General features: G+C 46.3%; 1 protein-coding gene across 1 annotated transcript; it reads left to right on the forward strand.

Annotated features, from left to right (window-relative positions):
• Positions 1-1,467: 1,467 nt before the first annotated feature.
• LOC121836093 (serine/threonine-protein kinase haspin homolog) lies at positions 1,468-23,272 on the forward strand (the record flags this gene model as incomplete). Its single annotated transcript, XM_042290812.1, is given in 8 exon segments — positions 1,468-1,600; positions 10,078-10,181; positions 11,640-11,813; positions 12,455-12,517; positions 15,993-16,087; positions 18,069-18,142; positions 19,909-20,137; positions 23,188-23,272. Coding segments are annotated over 8 exon segments (917 nt in total), but the record flags the coding sequence as incomplete, so codon positions are not given.
• Positions 23,273-23,806: the final 534 nt, after the last annotated feature.

Below are 23,806 nucleotides of genomic sequence, written 5' to 3' on the forward strand. Positions count from 1 at the left end.
TGATGTTCATAATTGATTGAACGAGTATTGAGGCGCCTTTTTAATGAAATAGATATCACACCTGAATATACATTTCAGCCCACTTTACGTGACCAGCAAAGCCTACTTGGTTCCAACATGCATGTTCGCAGACAATTCTCTTGTTATATCAGCAGCGAACGCCGTCTCTTTTGTATGATGTACGAGCAGTGTGTCTGCGATTTAAAAGAAGCCCGGGTCACACTGCCTAGAGACACTAAGCTCTGCTTAGAGTATCGACACTCTGTTCCTCGACATTGTTGTGGGCGCCGCCATATTGGTGCTTGTGCAGAGTAGACGCAACTGCCGATCGTCATGATTCAAACGTGCGCGACTCCCTCAGCATTAGATTCGGAGCTAGGAAGCTGAAATAATATTGCTTTCCTCTGTCGCGAACTGTTCAAACATTTGTGAAGGCGGAAAAGCATTTCCTGTGATTTCAAATAGAGCTTCAGATAACTGGCAACCATGATTTTAAGCCACAATATGGGCAAGTGTCGTTACTCTAAAGCGTAGCTTATTTAGTTGTACTAACACTGCCTATGTACATCGTACAAAAGACAGTCCTCATACAGATTCGAACTTCACCGCGAGATCCGTGCTTAGAATGCCGCATGGCAATGAGTTCAAGGAGGAAACTTGACACGCGGCATTTGAACCACGGATATTGAGGTCACTCGTGTTTTGCAGATTGTCCTTTTGTGTGATGTATATATATATATATATATATATATATATATATATAAAGCCAACGCCCTTGGGATCACTGTCGACACCGTCGACATCGTGTTTCTCCTTCTTTTTTTCTGGCTGTGACAACCAGTAACCGTTGGGTCACCGACAACTTTGTAGATTACATCTGAATATTTGTACGTAGATATATTCACCTGGGTTACTTAGAAATGTACATTGTCATTCCCTTAATATGGCCCTTAGAAAGAGGTTGATAATTGTAACCTTCTTTAATTTAATAATATTACAGCACTTGACACCTTCCTTCTCTTTCACTACATCATTATTAAAACCTCAGTTGTGAGTCAGCGCTCTTTCCTTCCTGTTGTCTCTTCCTTACGTAACTTATTTCAAATTTGCGCTGTTTAAGTCAAGACACTAAATTACTCATGCTTGTAACGACTTTTCAGCCATCTTGGTGTCCATCTTTAATGCCCAGACGATGCTCGAAGATGCTCAACCACGTGACACCGACATCAGAGCCGCCCAAAATTCGGCCATCAAAAGCGCAAGTGCGCAAAAAATTTGAAGCAGTTTTACAACTTTTGCTGAACCGTATGCAAACCAAAACAACACTTGGAGACATCGGATTATGGTGTAATAGATTGGCAATATCGACAAATTTCGTGACTCGTTTGAACGTGTCGCGCAGTGGCCAGATACAGTCGTCCTCGATGCAGACAAGTACACGGGTACGTGTCGTCATTGCAGGCTCCGTATCGCTGACACCGCGCAGCGTGTGATTCTTGGAGGCGGAATGGCCTGCATGGACTGTGTGGGGACACCCGGCAGCGTGGCATGTTCGCTCGTGCCTCCGGACGCCGCTCTGGAACACCCAGTTACCACAACGGTGAGTTCACGACTCGCTTTCTGGGCGGTCTTTCGATTTACAAACCGTTCCCCTACAGCAGGGGTCTCCAAACATTTTCGCCAAGGGGCCGGACCCGTCGTTGTCTCGGGGGCCGGAAAATAAAGAACAAGAAAAAAACTAAATAAATAATTCTAAATACGCAATTATTAAATATAAAATTGAAAGTTAGAGTAAAAAGTGCATAAAGAATGTACGCTGGATGAATACAACAACTTTATTTTTAAATGTAATATTTAGCTAAAAGCTATTACACAATATGGGGACCCAGAAACCTCACCAGGCATAAATCAAAGCACATAGAAACTTTCTCATGTTCCAGCATGGGCAGAAGACTAATTACTGAAGAGTGACAACATGCACTAGATACGACACAGGACACTAAGCAAACATACGAAGTTACACAGATATGAAACGGGGGACTGAGAATGATGATGCTGGTGAGGGCAATGTGCAGCGAATAATATGACGAGAGGACACGCATACGATATGCAATTTTATCTTTTTTTTTCTGTCTGGTATCTCAGCTTACACGGTCGACGCGCGCTTATTTTTACGCCGGTATAGTAGCGGGCCTGCTGGAAGTGAACCGCGTGTCGGGGCTTCATTGGAATGACCACGGCCTGCCACGGGCCGGTCGGGAGACCTCCGCGCGTCGGATTTGGCTCGCGGGCCGTGGTTTAGAGACCTCCGCCCTTGAGCATAGATTCCCAAACTGAATTTCTAGGAAATCAAGGGGTTCCTCGGGATACCTTCGAGGGTTCGTCGGGATACACTCGTGGGTTCTCCGGGGTTCTTTCAAGAGTTCTCCCGGATACCTTCGAGAGTTTTTCAGGATATTCTCGAAGGTTCCTCGGGATTCCCTCAAAGGTTTCCCGAGACACCCTCGAGGGTATTACAATCTCCTAAATCTCCTCGAGCGCCCCTGTCTCTAATTTTCCAGTCAAAGCACTATTGTAGCAGATCTGAGGCCCCTCACCCATATATATAACTATGGGCCAAAGACACGTCATTGTTTGCAAAGCCTGCAGGCCTCCTCACTGCTATATTGCACCGATGCCAAAACTTAGAGGGGTCCTCCAGTTGCCATTCGAGGAATGATAAGGGTTACTAAATATTTAAAAGTTTGAAAAACCCTTGCGTAAAATCTTCAAGAGCCACCAAGTATGTTACGACTAGATTACCGGCACTCCGTTCATTCCTCGATTATCTTGTAGGCGCCGCCATTTTGGTACTTAATGAAGAGTAGGTGCTTAGCGATAGTTATGGCTTGAAAGTGTGACTTCCTGGGGGGTCACGTGACATCGGGGGAGGGGGGGGTCATGTGACTTCACGGTTACGCCGACGCCGACGCCATTCAAGCTGGAAACGGGCGCCTAAGAGCTGCGCTCTAGAAAACTGTTACATACTCAAAGTGGTATGCGAAGATGAATCAGGTCAGGTAACGAACGATTACACGAGCCCCCTCTTAGTAAGGTTTTGGGTGCTCGATATTGCTTGCCACCATTGAGAGTCGTAAAATATTTTGGAGGTGCAATCCTGGCATTCGCAAGGTACACATTTGACTGCACGGTCTTCACCTGCAAAAAGTATGTTCGCAAATAACGTACTGTAGCAAACACTTCGATCAAGGCAGCTGCGATATTTCGTAGATATGGAAATTTGAGGGAGGCCCGCGGAAATCTTTGAAGCCGTTCTCTTCAAATAGATTTGTCAGCTTATAGTTTGTTTGGGGATCAGCTGATCAGCGAACTCTTTCCGGCAAATCTTTTGAAACTTGGACGGAGTTAATACGCCTGATTATGCAGAGATTGCAGCCAAAACAACCTGTTGTCCTGTAGTGTGTGTTCGGGGCGGGCGGGGGGGACATTTATAATTATTTATATCTAATTATAATCGCCCCCCCCCCCCCCTGCTCTTTAGAGCATTGGGGGGGGGGGGGGGGCATTTATTGTAGCGTGTCGGGCCGTCTAATATTGTCTGTGGGCCGTAACTTGCTGATCCCTGCACTAGATGAATATATGAACTCAATGACATTGAAGTTGCGGATACTTTGTTTCACCGTGAGTCAGAGCGTAACCGACGCGAGTCGCTTGGTCCAATAAAGAAGCGCCAAAAGCGCAACTTCACTGTGTCCATCGATTTTCTGTGCCTTTTCTGTCACCGGCTATGCACTGTATACCCTTGAGCTCTTCTACGTGGTTGTCGCCATCTTGAATTGGGGAACTTTAAGAACTTAGACAGGCGCCCAAAAAACACAAGGACAAGAAAATACGTAAACACTGGCGCAACTAACATTTATAATGTTAGTTGCGAGTGCGCCAGTGTTTACGTCTCTTCTTGTCCTTGTGTTTTTTCGGCGCCTGTCTACGATCGTGGACCAACTGGCCCAAATTGCCATATTAATGAACTTTCGGAATGCGGGAAAACATTGTTTTGCTCTCGCCGGGGCACTGGAAGGGTTCACGGTTAAAGCACAACTTTCACCGTCTTAATTAAAGGATCCTAATAAAGCCATCCTACTTATTTTTACAAGATTGGCTTTATTATTTATTTTTTTTACGGGTTTTCAGGTGGCAGATTCGAATCCCGGCCGAGGTGCCCGTAATCTGTCGGAGGTTTATTGCGGAGAAGGCGCCGAGTAACCGAACTTTCGGTTGCAGGTGAATAGATCCCTAGGTGGTCCAAATTCACCCTCAGTCCTCCGCTGGGGCAAGCCAGATGCCCGTCGTTGGTTTAGCACGTAAAACCCCTAAATTCGACTTTTTTTCTTTTGCTTTTTTTTCCCCACAATATTGCAGGCCTCGTTGGGGCAGGCAAAAGGGCACAGTATAACAAGTGACATTACAGGATAAAAAGTAACAATTAACAAAAAAATAAGCTAATTTCCTGCCATTTCGACCACACTTGTTATATGTATCTTACATCTTACAACCCCCTAAACAAAAAAAAAAAAACAACAGCAATATACATAAAAAATAGCGTTTGTTTTTTATTGCACGCAATCAAAGTCGCAGAAAAAATTACAGAAAAACGAGCAGCATTCACCCCTCAACTCGCAGCCAGAACTAGCGGCCACGTGATCTGGAGCCGATTATATGCCGCCAGTGTTGATCAGAGCCACGCGCTGGGTTGGCAAGGCACAGGACACGCACTGAGTTCCAGACATTGTTATGGTTCGGCTAACGTCGTCATTGCAGCGATTGGACACAAGACACTACCGGAATGCTTCTGGAGCTATCGATTGTCACGACGATTATCACGAGCCCAAATCGAGTGCCCACGCAATGCTGGGGTCCAATCTACGAGCCGCACAAATATCGTCACTGGGAGGTACTGCGACCTACGTAATCAGGTTTAGCGAAGGAGAGATTCAATCAAAACGCTCGCTTTTGTCCTTGAAATTACACCACAACAAAGGAGGTTTTTGGCTAGTGGCGTTGCGTGCAAGTATCCCTGAGTCCCACTAGTGCCAGTAAGCTCGTGTAAAGTGAAAAGTATTCCAACTGAATGTCTTTGCACCGCCCCTTTGACTTCTGCATGTAAACTTGGGGTGGTAAAATGGAATCACCACAGAAGCCAACTGCTGATATGGCCGTCATGCAGCCGAGTCGACCAATACCACTCGTTTATCCCGACTCATTCACTCTCAAAAGTCAGCGCCCTTTGAGTTACTTTGAGCGTACACTCTTTATTTTCGAAGATAACTTTCTGAGGCATTTCAGAAGAGTGCTCGTGCACAGCTTTGATGAATGCTCAACGCGCGCAATTTGTATCACTTGTTATCGAACCTACTTTCACGGCTTTTTCCTTTAGTCAGCCAGGCGCAGTGAATGTCTGATTTACTCGAAAAGGCTGGCGGGCGAGCCTGCTTCCGCAGCTTGCTGTTCTAGCCGCTTGGTGCCGTCGATTTCGCATGCATTGCCACACAGAAAGTAGTCCGTTAGTATAAAAACCACCCGGAAGACAAGAGACGACGAAAAGGACGAAGATATTTGTTTCCGGAGCTCAACTCGAGTCAAGAAGAACACCAAGAAAAGGTGAAGGCAAACTTCTGCGACAGAGAGCACGGACCCGATCACTCGACAGTCGACACCAACGCACGTAAGCAGCTGGGCAGCGGCAACTCTTCCAAGTTTCCCGGGGACACCAGCTTAGAGCGTCATGAACGAAATGAAGCACCCTTGCGAGGACATGAAGTCCGACATCGAGGTGCGTTCGAGACATCCGCTGTTGCTGGCTGGCTTAAAGGCCATCGGCCTTAATTGGCCCAAAATGTTATCGGCCGCTCGCTCTTGCAGGCGGACGAGATCAACGTTCATATCCAGAACCGCACGCTGGCCGACGTATTGCCGCGTTCGGCTGGTCCGTCGCACTGGCCGCCGCCCAATTCGATGGTATGTATACTATAGAGTTACCCAATATGGCGCATGTACAGTTACTCTATAGATTTGTTGCAGGTTTAGAATAGCAGGAGAAATCCCTCCCGCGCAGCTCTCCGCACGTCGTGACTGGTAGTTCTCCCCTCTCCACAGGCCTCCTCTCCAGCGTTCACTCTGCTAAAGTGGAAAGAGTAGAGTGCTTTTCGAGAGAAGCTTGTTCCGCTTGTCTTAAGCCGCAATAGGATGGGTCACACTGTTGTAAACTGGACACGCGTCCATCGACTGATGTAACGGCGACAATATATGTCACAGAAGCCACCGGATAATAGCACGGGATGTGGATTGGTTGTAGAGGCGCCCTGCGAATGACGACGGCAGGGTTCGGACGCCACTGGCGTCGCGGCGTCCCGACACCCGGCTGTTGGAACCTGCAGTTTCCTCTGCTGCGGAGCGAGAGAAAATGCGCCTGCCGTACTCATCCCTGATGTTGTTCTACCGCCAGGATAGCGGCGATGAGCATCTTCTTCAGGCTTCTGACGTCACTAGCTAATGTATAAAGTCGAGGGGACATAATCTACACGCCGTCAACGCACCAGCCGGGGAAACGTTCTAGGCCGCACCAACCGGTTGCACCGATACCTTAAACATCACTGTACCTTAAATCACGCTGAACAGAATCCCGAGACTGAGGACACAAACGGGACAACACGCACACACACACCAAGGTCTCAACTGTGAAACCCTGGTATCTCTGTGTTGCCCTGTTTGTGTCTTGTTCAGTATAGCCTACTTCCACAAGCTCGATGGAAGCCTTAGGAGGTGTTCTTTAATGTCGCCACCCGACGCAGCTCAAGACGTCCACGTCGTGCGGACACTCCACGTTGAACAGCAAGAAATTCGCCCTGGATGAGACAAAATCCAGGCTGCGAAAGGCCTCGCTCCAGCTGAAGGTATGTCCAGCATGTTGACCCTTAAATCGGGGGTCGCACAACAAGCTGGCTTTTATTTAAAGTTTGGATCGCGGTCAGCTATGAAATCAAGTGGCTCTTAGCTGCTATGATCTAAACTCTTGTCGAGTTATGATACAAAAAAAAAAAAATGCGGGGCAGGACACATTTTTTTTTTTTTTTTTATTCTTGGCCAATCTTGAATAAGTCTCTTCAAAGTACCTGATCAAACAACATTGAGGCAGTAACAGTCTCCTAGCAAAACGACGTGTACTGTTAAAAAAGAAAATGAGTTATTTGCTACCTGGCGCAGGTTGAGAAAAACGTTTATTTCGTCCCGATCGGAGGGCGCAGAAGAATACCAACAAATTATGTTTCCTTTTTTGTTTTATTTCTTTTGTCGTGTCTGCGATCAAAGTTGGCTCAATGTCTGCCAAGTGCGAGTCGACTCTTACTGTTAACACCGCAGCTTGGGCTAGTGTGAGACGTTTATGCGCTGTGAAGTACAAAGACTCTCACTGCTCGTCCATCTACTGCTGACTTTGTTGGATTTGGTCATTAAGCTAGCGATTCCATATATGTCAGTCAAGCAATGATAATATTATGATTTATGGGCCGCATAAGTAGAAACTTTTGTTGCTACCATATCGAATGGTCCGAAGAGCGACTATGAAACACATCGTGACGTCGCACGTAGCGGCATTGAGACTCTGCAGTAGAAGCTCGACCTCCAGGGCGAATTTTCTACCTTTCATAACAATCCGGCACACGCGCAGAGAAAGCATTACGAAAAGCAACGAGTGCGTGCTGAAGGCAGAGCTTCTTTTACAGACTTAAAGTTGAAACATAATATGGAAATTCATTCATCTAACGATCAGCGATGCATGTTTCATCCGTGCCAAGTTGCTGCAACGAACATGCCAACGCCACCTAAGGTCCGTGAGGGCCAGGCTGTGAATGTAACCGTTTAAGCAAATCGCAAAAGATAATATTCTGCTCTCTACAGCACGTCCAAGATAGATCATATCGTTTTTTTTTAATAAAATAAATCAGTTTTCTTTATTTAAGTCAGATGTATTTGATTAACTTGATTTAAATCGTAGCTATAAAAGGTTATTCTACTATATATATTTTTAACATAGCACGTTGATTGATCAACCCGTCTGATCACTAAAAACAATGCCAAACAAAAATTACTGTACTTAAAAGAAATTAAAAGTACAGTTTGATTAACAAATTTGTTTACTGAACCCCAATATACTGAAACTAAAGCAGCGTGATTATTTAGTTAGTGAAAAATCTTTATTGCTTCTTCTTTCGCATTCTGATTTGCATGCACAATGACATCACTTTTCTTTTTTTTTTCCTTTTTGGTTGCGTGTTCTGATTTGCTTCCAGTAGGATATTGCGTAACTGACGAATGAAGCGGGGGATAGAACGAAAGCTCAACGCTCCGATTTGCTTAGAAGAGCACTGTACATGTTCAGCCTAATATTTCTCGCTTGATGTTCATTTGATTTAAATACGAAAGAAATGCATGTAGCAAGCATCAAATGACAGACAAACTCAAATAAAAATATATCTATATATCTGGGGATTATTTTGTGCGGGAAAAGTTTTATTTAAATCATGTTGGTTCTTATTCTCCGTCCCGAGGACTGTACTTTGCCATAAAAATTAAAGCTAGTTGAAGGATTTGTTTAATGAAAATGTCAAAAGGTATTTGTCTCAATCAGAAGTTAAAATAATAAAAGAACTTCAATGGCTCAATATAAGGTTAAACCTTCCGCAAGGAAAGAAAAAAAAAAAAACTAAAGTGAGGGGGAAAATTTTTTTTTAGCTCGCACTTTTTCTGTTGTTCAGTCAAATGATATGCCTTCGAGTGGACAAAACTTGTGAGATAAAGTCTAGTCCGATGCTTAGTAGTAGCGCTATAGTAACTGGCAGGACGAAAACGGTGTGGCGTACGACCGGCCTCCAGCAAGCGTTCGTTGCCTTCCTGTTTCGCGTACACGATCGAAGCTGACGAGACGCCGAAGCGCTACCGAAGGTAGAAGAAGCTCGTGCTGGAGGAAGGACAACGGAAACTCTTCTTTGCCGTTTTCACCGTGTCAGTGACTACCTTCCCACATCAGTCAGAGGTGGTGGGTTGAATGCCGAGCAGATGTAAATCCAGACAGATACAAGGAGGTGACGAATGACTGTTGCTGCATGTAACACTCAGTTGTCAAGTACTCTTCCAAAACACGGTGTGTAATTTTTCTTTTTCGGCCGTCCTTGCAGGGGTTCCGTCTGGAAGAGGACGAGACGACTCCTCCAGAGTTGCTGACATTTCTCCAGTCGTCATCCAAACCTCGTCGCCGCGTACGCGCTTCACATGAACCGTTGTACTATAAAAATTGTTTTGTCTCTATTGATAAGGAGGTGACGCATTCGTAATATCAACGCAGTCCGCCTCACCCTCGGGCGCATTATGTTCATATATTGTTTGTTTTATTGAGAGTGAAAAACACTGCCACCGATCTGCAGTGACCTTTCAAACGCTGTGGGTATGTTGCTAAGTTAAAAAAAAAAAAAAAATCTTTAGGAATTTTTAGAGTGAAAGCCGTCATTTGGTTAAGATGCAGCGTCTTCAGGGCCCTGAAAAAGTCGAGTTCCTTAGCAGAAAAAGCATCCTTCTGGAATCCCCCAGAGTGGCGCAACTGGCCGACGTTTCTATATGAGACTTATCCGAGGCGCATAAAATGTCGTCTCTTAGCTGTCGTCTGCCACTGGGAGATTTCCGGTTTCTTTTCAAGTTCTTTCTGACAAATTTGACCCTGGTAACAAAAACCCCGAAGAAGCAATAAGCTGGCAACAGAAAGAATAAAACAAACTCGGGACGAGGGACGACGAAACCCTCATGCCGAGTTTGTTTGATTCTTTCTGTTGCCCGTCAATATTACCGACACGCTCTTCAGTTAATGTTAAGCAATAAGCCTCGCTTTAAAATGTCGGTTGGCACTTTTGGAGAGCCTCTATGTCGTTCCTTTTGAAGAAGCTACAATTACATTCATCACTTTCTTTTTTTTTTTACCTTCACCGTTGGGTTACTCAGGTGGGACGTGCTACCGTCTCTTTCTCTGTGCAGTTCCCGCACAGTTGCCGAGAATGCTTCAATGACTGCATCGCCAAGCTCGTGTCCCTGGCTGATGTGCAGGAGAAGATGACATTCGGCCAGGCTCTCCTGCGGCAGTGAGTGAATGAGATCGACGTCATAGACAATGTCGTACGCAACGACATCTCTGGTTTCTGGCTGAATTAGAAAACGCTCCTTCCAGATAGCAAGAGGAATACGCGGTGCAGTTGCCAGAATGCAGCACAAGGGAATTATAACGAACTTGTCGTTTTTATTCGTAGTTTCGGCCATTGTGTATAGAAGCAATGATTAGAATTATTGCGGTTTCAAGTTTCCGACTGTTGCCTAGCAACCATTCCAACGATCGCCTTCTGCGCGCTGCGGTCTGTCTTCAGAGCTGAGGAACGTGTTCTGAGCGTGGGCGCGGGTGGCTTCCTTCTGCGGAATACAAGACGCCGTGCATGCGTCCATAGTGGCTCGGCATTTCCGGTCTGAGGAATAAGCGCCGGAAAAGGTGTCTAGCAATTTGCTTGCGCTACAGGCCGCAGCTTGTGCAAGGGCTATGCACTCCCCAGGCGGTAACTTGTTGTTTCAAGACTTGTTGAAGTCACGGCTAACGATCCATCGAAGTCAATCTTTTGCATGATTCGCAACAAAAATTATAGATAGAAAGATCTCGCTACACGAATACTTCTTTATATACGGCAGTGGAACCGACAGAAACCTCGGCTGAAAATCCGATAGAGAGAGAGAGAGACCCGGTTGTCGCTTTCCGTTGAACTCAAAGAGGGACTTCCTGGCAGCTTCAGACTGACAGCCGATGTTTAAAATCCCGGCCACCAGCCTAGTGATTCTTGGAGGCTCCATTTCCACTCCTTCCTACCAGTTCCTTTCCGGTTTACTTGAACTAGACTCCACGGAGTCAATGACCCGAAAAATATGTCATGCACGCCTTCCCCTTTGGTCCCACCGCCACGAGAGGCGCCACCGGCCTACGAACGGTTCAGTGCCTCTTTATAAACAATTGATGCATCGGTTGGAGGAATGGCATATCAGGAAAAAATGCTAACTAGAAAGTGCAGGCTAGCCGGTGTGTACTGAATGTGATGGTAAACCCTGAAACTGAGGGGGGGGGGGGGGGGGCGGCGAAAAGAGCAAAAAACAGTAAGAGAGACAGTTAAAGTGGATACAGACATCGTCTCAAAGATTGAGATGCTGTCCTGTCCCCATTTTCTTTCCGTTTATCGTATTGTTTTTACTACCTTTTGGTTAAGTCTAAGGGTTACCTTCATGTTCAATCGTGTATAGTTTGCACCAGAACCTAGTGAACGCTTCCAAATTTTTTCGGCCGTAGGCTTCAATCCTTGAAATTTCTGTTCTTCTTTCGGGCGCCGACCTGTTCTGCTTTCGAGTGCCGCTAAACCTTTACTCTTACGGATAATTTTCTACGGCAGTTCTGAGAACGCGAAAATGCGCATCTCAGGAAACGGTTTCCGCAGCGAGCAGACATACATTTTGTTGGGAATGAAGCATGTCTGTGGTTTTAGGGCCATTGCACCGATGACATCTTGCAGGCACAAGGAGGGAAAGCTGAAGAAAATCACCGAGACCACGGACTCTGAGACCTTTTTGGCGACGACGGGTTCCAAGCAGCAGCAGCAGTACACCTCATCCGACACCGTGGTGCAGCTGTACTACATCGACACCCACTCGGCGTCCAGGGTGTACGCCAACCTCTTCACCTGCAAGTAAGCAGTCGCCCGCTCCAAGAGCCTGTTCCCACTGTTCACTTTGGGAAGGTACATTACATGAGTTTCAACTCCCAAATACATTTCTCAAATAATATTTATCACGCAGGCGAGCTGGTGGTGCGTACTAAAATCACGGGGCCACAGGGAAAAAAAAAAAAAAAAAAAGGAAGGAGGGCCGGACAGGACAACTGCGTCTCAAAGACAGCCATGTTGGAGACATTGTTTTGTGTCCATTTTTTTTAATCATTATACATTTTTGAAAGTTCCGTGTTAGTGATGAAACGTCAAAACTACCAGCACGACCGCGAGATTCGCGACCATTTTACTTTTGCTCCACGTGATGAGTTGTTTCTTTTGGTCATCAAACGCATGTAGTTTTTATTGCATGTATTTTTATGTTCCCGAGTATCTGTATGGCGGCAACATAGACTCAGATTGACGTCGCATTTGCAGCAGTTCTGGAGACTTTATGTTGGGTGCATACATTCTACAGCATACAGTTCGCTTCACCTACTTTGTTTTGCTCGCGGAAAGAACGATAGGAGCGACTACCAGCATTGTGCAATCACGCCATGCACGATTCATGTATACGCGTGTCAGGATGTCTACAGGGCAACTATCAATTGCTCCCGATGCAGAAGACTCAGCGACCTGCACTCGGGCATCCACAACAAGAGCTTCGGATTTCGTCTGATTCGAAGGTGGGTCGTCGTCGTCGCGTGCGGCACGTGGAGTCACCTGAAAGGGTTCCCAGAGTACCGCGATCGCAAAAATTACCAATAGGAAGTATTAACTGGCGGCCATTGCTGTGTGCGCGACTGCTGAACACGTGCTGATGGAGAGCTTCCACAGTTGTATTGCAACGCTCATTGCACACCATCAAGATTCCCGGTCTTAGCAGCCTATTAATATGAGCTGGTTCTGAGCATGCGCTGTAAACAGCGCCCTCAAATATGGCGTCCAGTGAATACCTCCTATACGCTCCGTGCGGGAACTATAGGGGGCGCTTTGGAAAACGCGCGTAGCGCCGTTAGCGGAGGAGCTGGCGTTCGACCGTGAGGCGCGCTCAGCAGCCTGCGGTGCTTTTTCGCGTGCGAAGCTGTGGCGGCGGAAGCGCGCACGGGCGGAACTTTTGCTTTTTGAGACGATAAGTTGAGGGTGGGATTGCATGAGTGCTGGGAGAGATTTAAGAAGGGCATTTAGCTGTTCTCCGCTTCTTATATATTGAGTTTGAGTAATTATTAGGGGTAATTTCTTTAGTTGTGGTCAAAAAAGGGGTTTGAGTTCCGAAAAGCAAGGCGGCCGCCACCATAATTGCTCTCAGTGGGAAATTTGTTTCGCTCGTCGCTGTAAACGTAGGACTGCTGGAACGATGATATTTGGAGGCGAGTGAGATGTTCACTAAGTTTGTGCACTAAGTGCACCAAGTTTTATTAAGACAGCAGGTGTGAAAGTTATGGTTCTAACGAATAAAGCTGTCAGGAATATCCAATATTGATCCAAAATGTTGTGTTATAACCGGGCTGTGCAAAGTGCAGATTTGGACACACAGGTTCTTGGACATGACAGTAACTTGACACAACAGTTATAATACCAAAAATAGGTGGCATAGGGAAACCAGGTGGAAATTTGGTTTGGGCGGCATAACTGAATGGGAAACGGTTTTGACCGTGAAAGGGCTGTGAAGAGAATACCACTCGTCGTGGGAGATAGAGACTTTACAGGTAGGAAGGAACTAGTGCACTGTACTTCCAATTGAAACAACCTTACGAAAGGTGGCCTCAAAGCTGAGAAAACCAAGTTGCCGGCCGACACACGGTTTGGCCGTCAAAGGCTTTTGCGGTCAGCTGTTGTGTAGTAATCTGGTTGTGCAAGGTGCTGATTTTCGGCTCACAGGTACTTGGGCAACCGTAACTTGACAAAACACTTATTATACCTAAAAGAGGTGGCATAGTTTAACCAGGTGGAAATATTTTTGGGCGGCATAACTACATGGGAACCAGTTTTGACGGTCAAAGGCTGTCAAGAGAATACCACTCATCATGGCCGGGAAGTGCACACTTTACAGGTAGGAAGGGACCAGTGGACGGTACTTCCAGTTTGAACAAATTTGCAATAGGTAGCTCTAAAGCCGAGAAAAAAAAAAGTTGTCTACAAGACTCGGGGTGTCAGCGTTTCCACATACAAAAGGAGGCTGATCAAAAAAGAAAGCACACCACATAAACTTCCATACTCAAACATCGATTGTCCACTGATTCCAAGTTTCATTGTAGTTTTCCTTAGATTCATATTTGTCACTTTTTGTACCGTCCGAATCTTTCTTCATGAAGTACAGACTGCGTGTCATACTGGTCCGGAACTATCATCGACACGTACGATGGGAACGAAACTTCCTTGGAGGGCATTCCTTCAACGAAATTCGCACTGCATACCCGCGAGTGTGGGATGGCATTTCAGTTCGAGCTGTGATATGTAGGCGTTACTGGTACGAAAACAAACGCAGACCGCAAAGCGGCAGTGTAGAAAATATCAGCCGTGCCGACACAGTGGCAGACATGATCGGGAGACCAAATTTCTCGCGTTGTACGGCACGGGTCCATCGTTGTCGCTGTCCCACAAAACATCGGCGAGGTGAAAAACTGTGAAACTTCGTCCCCACGAGATATGACGCATAACTGTTGGAGCACTTAACGACGCAGCAGTTCATGCTGCCAACCTAGCGCAACCGCACCGCTCCGACTTCAATGCGTACCAATGCACGCGGCGTGGTTTGGTTTCGCTGCGGCTCTCACTGCCTACCTTCGGTAACGGCCGCGCGGCGGCGCGCCGGTCGCGTCGCACGGAGTGAATAGACCGATTTGACTAAGCGTTTCACGCCTGCGTGACGCCGCCGTAACTGTAGTGAATACGAGGCAGGCACCAGTGCACGAGACCGCCTCGTGCTCTGCTCACGCGTGCAGAAAGACTACAGATCACGCGATAGAGATGGGCTGTCCGCTCGCATGCTCCTCGCATTCCTCGCGCTACCGGTTCGTTTCTCGTCGGGTTTGAAAACCATGTTTCGGGTGTTCGCCGCTGCAAACGCTGTGCGCTGGCGTTCAGGTTCCCCGAGAAATGCTCTGTGCCACCAGATCCTGTGGCTCCAAATCTGCGAAAGGGCACTCTATGGCTCCGTCGTCGAAATGCCAGGCTTTGTGAGTATAGAGGAAGATATGCTACAGATCAGACGATACATGGCGGCACCGGTGAAGTAATGAAACTGGCTTTAACATCGGTCTATTACCATTTTGAAAACGGTGGTCTGCATCCGCAATTTTATTTCAGCAATGTAACTATGTCCTAATTAGCGCTGCCATCGTTCCTTGTACTTGAGCAAAATTGAGAGAAGTGCAATTATGTAAGATCGCACAGACACGGCTGGCTATAACATCGGCCATCGCTTTGGCGTGTATGCTTCGCTCCTAGCAGACGACCAAGTGGGCGTGTGGCTACCAACTGGAAGAGTAAGACCCCCGCCGTTGAGCGTGTAAGGTGTTCTCCCAGCTTCGCGGATGCGCGGTGTTGGCAATACGGAACGGCCACCGATCGCGTGTCATAGCCAGCTGTGTCCCCGATATACGTTTCTGGCAGGAAATGGTGGCTGTCAGATTTTACTTGCTGTCACCTCAAAATAAAAAAAAAAAAAAAGCTTTGCGCGGTACATTGCGCGAGGTAGTTCTCAGAATATTTAGATGTAAGAAAAAGAGACGTATACTTCTACGCGTTAGAAAGGTTTTGGTAAGATAACAAGAGTAATTTGTAATACCCCTGTAAGTAGACGAGTTCACCACCTAAATTGGTAAATTACTAACGCTCCGTGAAAAACCGTATGGTCCTTTGCTGTTCTCGTTTATTTAAAAGCAGGTTGCTGCTTTTTGCTGGGTTGCCAGGTCACTCCATACGTAGAAAAAAATGCCGCGGTGACGTGCTGTCGTTTGGATTGAATTATGCAACTCCTTCCTACATCTGGAAGGCAAAGTGCAAAATGCTCACGTGAGAGAATTTCATTCACCGAGGCGAGCGGGCAGACAGCACGCGGTATAGACAACACTCTGGGAACCCCGTGAAGTGACTCTAGTCCAGGCGCTGAAAATGTTTCAATTGGTTCTGCTTTGTTCCCTTCACTGGCCCACGCAGAATCCTCTTCATCGAAGACAAGATGCCGGACAACTTTGTGAAGGCTTACGACGAGTTTGCCGCCACACGCGCCCGCTCCTTCCATCCGCATCCCGGTGAGCGATGGATGGATGGATGAATAAGGTTAAGTGCTTCGGAATCGGGCGGTTGTTTGCGCCATCTAGTCACTGCCCCGAGAAGCTCTGTGATCTGCATTTTCTTCCCTACCGATTTTGTGTTTCCGCTTTACACTGGGAAACTGCTATTCACGGTGCTAGGAATGTACTGTCTACCTGGTGTATTTAATTCGATCAGAGGCTCTATTTTAGTCTCCTCGATTTTAGCCTCGTGATGTCGCAGCTGTGCTACGCTATGATTTCTGTTCTGGAGATAATGAAACACTGAGAGCGGTTGTGACACACGCCTATACCGCGGGCCTGTACTGCTGCGGCGCGTTAACGAAAAGTAAGGCAGTGGCGAGGGTTTCGATCATTTGGATCATGATTTGGATGCAACGCCCTCCTTCCCTCGTCTTCTTTGCCGGTGCTTCTACAATGAACAAGTATACGAGTGCATTGCACAGCGGCACCTGGGCCAGAGACGCGTTCGTTCCAGCACACTATATGTGTATAGCATTAGGTTCGCAGCCAAGTTGATGAAAGCTAGTCGTGCCGTAAAGCTACCCGAGCTCGGGATAAAATAATTAAAAGAACATTAAAAGTTAAAGAAAAAGAAGAAGTGGAAGAAGAAGAAAAAGGGTGTTTCTTTTTCCATGTCCTGTTTTTCTTCCACTTTCAAAGTGTTTTTTTTTTTTCCCCCGATTTTTTAATATTCAGTCTTGGGTAGTTTTATTACGTAACTTTATATCAGGCATCGCCAACACGACAATCGCAGTATTTTTTTTAATATTTTGCTTTCTCGGGTTGGTATCGAACAGTCCATTGTATTACCTAATTTGTTAATTCATACAAGTACATATACCTACACGTATAGGTTCGGTAGTGGTGTCTTTTATATCATAGGAGAGGAAAGCGGGATAAAGTGTCTTTTAATTGAGTTCGTGCAAACTGTGTTCCACACTCTACATCGCCGGATTAATGTATAATATTGCCCCGAAATATCTAAATCGACATATGCTTGATGGTTTAAGAAAGGAAACGCCATGAAATCCCATATAAAACCGCAAGCTTTTCATCAACGCCTAGTTTTCAAATTTCAAAACGAGAAAAGGCAATTGTAAATACCCGTGTAATTTAACAGAAGTCTCAGATAACGCCGAGAAATGCAATATAATTGGTAAAAAATGCTTAAGTCCCCGTTTCGAACAAAACGTCTGACGGACACTTCAGAGCAGCTATACAACACGATCAATGCTTTGGTCACCCTACACAAGGCAGTCCGTCAAACTAGTTAAATAAAAGCGCGATATACCTCTCTGGTGTACTGATATAGGAAAAATATAAATAGAGGTCTATAAAGGTCTATAAATATGAACCTCTATAAATAGAGGTATATATTTATATTTTTCCTATATCAATGCACCAGAGAGGTGCACCGCGCTTTTATTTAAAAGTCTTCACTATAGCCTATATTATAAACATAGGGAAGCAAAATTAAATTGTTTGTAGTACGAGACCGACATCTGAGCAATCCTTTTGTATATGGCTTGTTGGTTTAGCATATTTTGTACGGAAAATGCTCTGGTATGTACCTCAAATGCATGCGCATTCGAGGTGCTAATGTAGTCTTGGTCCTAATACAGCGATACTTTATAAAACGGTCGACATTATTATGGGGGAGTTCTGCTGCATAGCAGTAGGAGTAGATGACTTCCGGCTCTTGTCCATTGAAATCTATCAATAACGGCTACTGTGGTCATTTATTGCGCATAATCAGGGAGGCTTCATTATTGTGATATGGAAGGCCCGCTGAAGTTTGTTGCTATATACTAGCTTAAGAGAAAACAAAGTGGAAGTCATCTAGCCTTGTTGCGATAACATAACAACCTCTAAAGTAAGTTTTATCTCGGATGCGGCAAAAACGTTTTTAACGGCGGTTTCTTTGTTCTTGGGCCGTGTGTGTGAACGGCGTTTTCAGACATGCGAAGCAAGATCCAGCGGTACATGCTGATGGAGAGCGACTACTGTGGAGAGAGCATCCTGCACGCAAGGGTAGGACAGGACAGCGACCACGTGCATTGCTGGAACGCGTGGAGATCTATAAAAGACTACGCGTTATCCGGCTGATATGGCGATCATCAAGGCCGAAGTTGAGATTACCGTTACCGCTGCTTCTGTGTTGTGCGTCCATACGTACGCTTACGCTGTCGTGGGAGTCGTATAGTGAGAGCTCAGAGCTCAGTCAATAGGAGGAGCAAAACGTGACCACAACAACAGCGGAGGCGCCACCGGGGTTGGAATTTTTTCACTCACCGGTTGGAATTTGAAAAATAACAATGCAATGTAAACATCAAATTATTGGCACTTGCGACCAAACAAAGAATAGTTGTCAGAAGACTGAAAACTCGCATGAAAAAGATCTAAACTGAGCTGGAGAAAAGACTGACAGGAGCACGTAGCATATAGCGCGGAACATTTGCCTGAAAACCGAATATTTAGAAAAACCTGCAAGTTTGAAGTCAATTTTCTAAAAAAAAAAAAATACTAAAAAAAGATCCTTCATTTCTTCTATTTTTTTTTTATTCACAGTTGGGTAATATAGTAGTCTGTCAGGAACTACCAACAGAAATTGTAATATATTGTTTGTATGGCCGCTACTAGGACTTAAATCTCGTGCTATGAGCGTTTTGAACGGGACTTCGCATAGACGCTCAGCTGAGCAGAATTTTGACCTATGTAAGGCTTTCTATTTAATGTTAGTACGTACCTCAATATCTGAGCGCAAAAGCCTGTGAAACAACAATATTTATCCTAACAATATGTATTTACTTGGCACTGGCGTGATTTGCAAGGTGTGTGAGCTTCGCCCTATGTATTGACGGAGAAGATACGTAACATCTAGACTCACGGACAAACTGTCAAGAGGGAAAAGTCTAAGTAACCCGGCATAAATCACTGAAAATAGAAACGAAACTTAAACACATGACTAACACATTTGAAGCATTACACGCTGCGAAGTGTTCGTTATTTTACGAAAGAGTCCGTATGTGCACAAAATAAACCGTACTTCCTAAGCGTCAGATACTAAATCGTACATATGTATATGCCCTGCATATATGTTTTACATAAAAAATATGACAATTTCATGTCAAGTTCGATATTTCAAACTCAAAGTCGAAAGCAAAAGGCCCCAGAGGAATTCTCTAACGATTAACATTCCCCTGAATTGGGAGGAAGTAAGCGTTGGTGCCCTTACTTGTGGATACGCACTTCTAAACTTTTTTTTAAGTGCACTACTCCAAATTTCATTAATGTTTATGGTTGGATATTGAGATAACTGCTAGCGATGAATGGAAAACCTTACATAGGCCAAAATTCTGCTCAGCAAAGCGCTGTGCGAAGTCCCGTTCAAAACGCTCATAGCACGAGATTAGTCTTAATAGCGGCCATACAAACAATATATTACCATTTCTGTTGGTAGTTCCTGTTAGACTAGACTACAGACTAAGGTTCTGATACCAGGCCACGTAGAATAACCATAGCCTCCGCACGGCCTTTTCTCCCTTTATGAAATGTCAGCAGAGTCGGATCACGCTAACTCGGCTATTGGGCCCGAGACCGACCTTCGACGCGCTGATTGAACACGAGCCTCAGCCGAACACCGACACAGCACTCGTGCCCACTCTCAGGCCTCGATCAATCGGACTGTAATCACGGTGCAGAGGCCTTCTACTTGTCTAGGTGGTGTTGGGTACACACGCGGGAGCCCTGCTCAGCGCAAGCTCTGATGATCGCTACTCTGGGTGACCTGCGTGCAGATCAAGCCGTCGCAGGCTATCAGCATCATCGGCCAGGTGGCCTGCACGCTGGCCGTGGCCGAGCGCGAGCTGCAGTTCGAGCACCGGAACCTGCACGAGGAGAACATCAAGGTGCAGGCGTCCACGAGCAAGAACCAGCACTTCCTGCTCGACGACCGCATCTGCTGCGTCAAGGGCGCCGGCCTCAAGGTGACGCTCTTCGACGACAACTTCAGCAGGATCACCTACAGTGAGTCGCGTCACGAGACGGCGGGGCGCGCGTGAGCAATAAACGTTTCACTCTAACAAAAAAAAAAAAAAAAAAGAGAGTTGCTTGCGTTTTTACACATTTTAAGTATAAAAAAAAGTGAAAGCCGTTTACCACTCCCTGTAACGCCGAATTGGAGCGCAGCTCTTGAGGAGGAGGAGGGGAGGGTACTGGGGGCCACGTGTTCTCGGGGGGGGGGGGGTCACGTGACCTCGGGGGTCACGTGCCCTCAGAGGTCACGTGACCTCGGGAGGGGGTCACGTGACTCCCCAGGTCACGTGACCCCCGGGTCACGTGACCAAAATTTTTCCGCTAGATTTAGCGGGGAAATTTTTTCCGCTACATTTAGCGGGGAAATTTTTTCCGCTAGGATTTAGCGGGGAAAGTTTTCCGCTAGATTTAGCGGGAAAATTTTTTCCGCTAGATTTGACGGGGAAATTTTCCCGCTAGATTTAGCGGGGAAATTTTTCCGCTAGATTTAGCGGGGAAATTTTTTCCGCTAGATTTAGCGGGGAAAGTTTTCCGCTAGATTTAGCGGGAAAATTTTTTCCGCTAGATTTGACGGGGAAATTTTTCCGCTAGATTTAGCGGGGAAATTTTTTCCGCTAGATTTAGCGGGGAAATTTTTTCCGCTAGATTTAGCGGGGAAATTTTTCCGCTAGATTTAGCGGGGAAATTTTTTCCGCTAGATTTGACGGGGAAATTTTTCCGCTAGATTTAGCGGGGAAATTTTTTCCGCTAGATTTAGCGGGAAAATTTTTTCCGCTAGATTTAGCGGGGAAATTTTTCCGCTAGATTTAGCGGGGAAATTTTTTCCGCTAGATTTAGCGGGGAAATTTACCCATAATGCACCGCGCGGTTACGCCGACGGCAACGGCGACGGCGACGGCGACGGCGACGCCGCTCAAGCCGGGAACGGGCCCCTAAGAGCTGCGCTCTAAAAGCCGTTTACCACTCCCTGTAACGCCGAATTGGAGCGCAGCTCTTGAGGAGGAGGAGGGAAGGGTACTGGGGGCCACGTGTTCTCGGGGGGGGGGAAGGGTCACGTGACCCCACCCCCGAGGGCACGTGACCTTGGTGGGGGCACATGGGGGCAAACACGTGCCCCCCTCAGAGGTCACGTGACCTCGGGAGGGGGTCACGTGACCTCGGGGTGTCATGTTACTCCCCAGGTCACGTGACCAAAATTTTTCTGCAAGATTTAGCGGGGAAGTTTTTTCCGCAAGATTTAGCGGGGAAATTTTTTCCGCTAGATTTAGCGGGGAAATTTTTTCCGCTAGATTTAGCGGGGAAATTTTCCACTAGATTTAGCGGGGATATTTTTCCGCTAGTTTTAGTGGGGAAATTTTTCCGTTAGATTTAGCGGGGAAATTTTCCGCTAGATCTAGCGGGGAAATTTTTCCGCTAGATTTAGCGGGAAATTTTTCCGCTAAGCGGGGAAATTTTTTCCGCTAGATTTAGCGGGGAAATGTTTTCCGCTAGATTTAGCGGAGAAATTTTCCGCTAGATTTAGCGGGGAAATTTTTCCGCCAGATTTAGCGGGGAATTTTTTTCCGCTAGGTTTAGCGGGGAAATTTTCCGCTAGATTTAGCGGGGAAATTTTTCCGCTAGATTTAGCGGGAAAATTTTCCGCTAGATTTAGCGGGGAAATTTTTTCCGCTAAATTTAGTGGGGAAATTTTTTCCGCTAAATTTAGTGGGGAAATTTTTTCCGCTAGATTTAACGGGGAAATTTTCCGCTAGATTTAGCGGGGAAATTTTTTCCGCTATTTAGCAGGGGGAATTTTTTCCGCTAGATTTTTACCGCTAGATTTAGCGGGGAAATTTTTCCGCTAGATTTAGCGGGGAAATGTTTTCCGCTAGGTTTAGCGGGGAAATTTTCCGCTAGATTTAGCGGGGAAATTTTCCGCTAGATTTAGCGGGGAAATTTTTCCGCTAGATTTAGCGGGAAAATTTTCCGCTAGATTTAGCGGGGAAATTTTTTCCGCTAAATTTAGTGGGGAAATTTTTTCCGCTAAATTTAGTGGGGAAATTTTTTCCGCTAGATTTAACGGGGAAATTTTCCGCTAGATTTAGCGGGGAAATTTTTCCGCTAGATTTAGCGGGGAAATTTTTTTCCGCTAGGTTTAGCGGGGAAATTTTTCCGCTAGATTTAGCGGGGAAATTTTTCCGCTAGATTTAGCGGGGAAATTTACCCATAATGCACCGCGCGGTTACGCCGACGGCGACGCCGACGGCGACGCCAACGGCGACGGCGACGCCGCTCAAGCCGGAAACGGGGGCCTAAGAGCTGCGCTCTAAAAAAAAAAATCCGTTCATCAGTATGTTGAGATTCGAGAGTAAAGTTATGGAAACGTAACACAAAACGCTTCTTTTGCGCGACATTATCAAGGCTGACATAGCTTTTACAGTGCTTCAACCCTTGCGAGAGCACGTGGCTTCCTCTTGCGTCTCATTTGCGAAACTAGCTTTCACATAGTTGAAGCATGCGCAAGCGACGCTATAGCTTTGACAACGTAGCACAAAATAGCTGACACCGAGTATAGAAACACATTTGGAAGAATGTAGCTGTGCTTTTAACTGAATTACATTTCAGCTCAATGTGACTGAAAATTCATTTGTAAGAACTTCACTTCAACTGAGACGTATTATATGTCCGATAAAGTCTCCGTTTCAGATTCCTGAGCTCAGAATGAAGGTTTAGAACCCGGGGCACTCTCTTCCCCAATACGTCTATGGGGCGTCGCTCGTAGCCCTAGTTGCTTCAAGATATGAGGCCCCTGCGTTTTCTTTTGAGTTTTATAAGCCCCTATACTGCAGTGCCATCTAAGCTGCGGACACTAGGCAGTTTTGGCACAGCGTTGCCGTAGGCCTGTATAGAGAGCTATTGCTGCTGGGAGCTCGTGCTGTTCGAAACAAGCTCTTCATCGTGCGCCAAGCCATGATCGCGGCAGCCAGCGGTAACGCTCTGCTATAGCTGCCTACGTACGCGGCTAGTACAGTGTACTAAGAGCCCATATTTCCGCCCACCAGACGATGAGGTGGTGATGCGCATGAAGAACTACAACTGCCTGTACCGGGAGAAGACGGCCATCTATCTCACCATGGAGCGGATCATAAAGTGAGCACGCGGCCGGACGGCCCAGATGGGCATTGTTCGCAAACTATACCGCCATTCATCATTATGAACATTGTAGAGACACGTGCCGCGCAACACTTCCGGGAAAAGCATGGCGCCTTGAAAGTTGAAAGTAGCGACGACATTGACTGGACGAGTGCACTGTTCACTGCGCATGCTGAGAGCCAGCTGAGATTTATAGGCTTGATGGCGTAGAATCCACCTTGCGAAAGAACCGCGGAAGCTCATCGTCAACACACACTCAACAGCCGCGCGGACTCGTGCTTGACAGCCAGTCAATACTTTCTATGCTTCGTCTCACCAAAGGCCAAAGCCAGCTTCAGGAAATAAGCTATACGCTCAGGGTATGAGCACTCCATTCCTCCTTTCCGATTATTTTGCGGGCGGCGATATTTTGGTGCTTTGATTACGATATTTCCGAGCGTTAGGTACGGTGTCGGGAAACTCAGGCGATGACGTTTTTCTCCGTCGCTGTCCGCTTGAGCATTTCTGAAGAACGGAAAAGCGTCTCCT

Source organism: Ixodes scapularis, unplaced genomic scaffold, assembly GCF_016920785.2.
Source record: "Ixodes scapularis isolate PalLabHiFi unplaced genomic scaffold, ASM1692078v2 PGA_scaffold1__304_contigs__length_218370807, whole genome shotgun sequence".
Lineage (NCBI taxonomy): Eukaryota > Metazoa > Arthropoda > Arachnida > Ixodida > Ixodidae > Ixodes > Ixodes scapularis.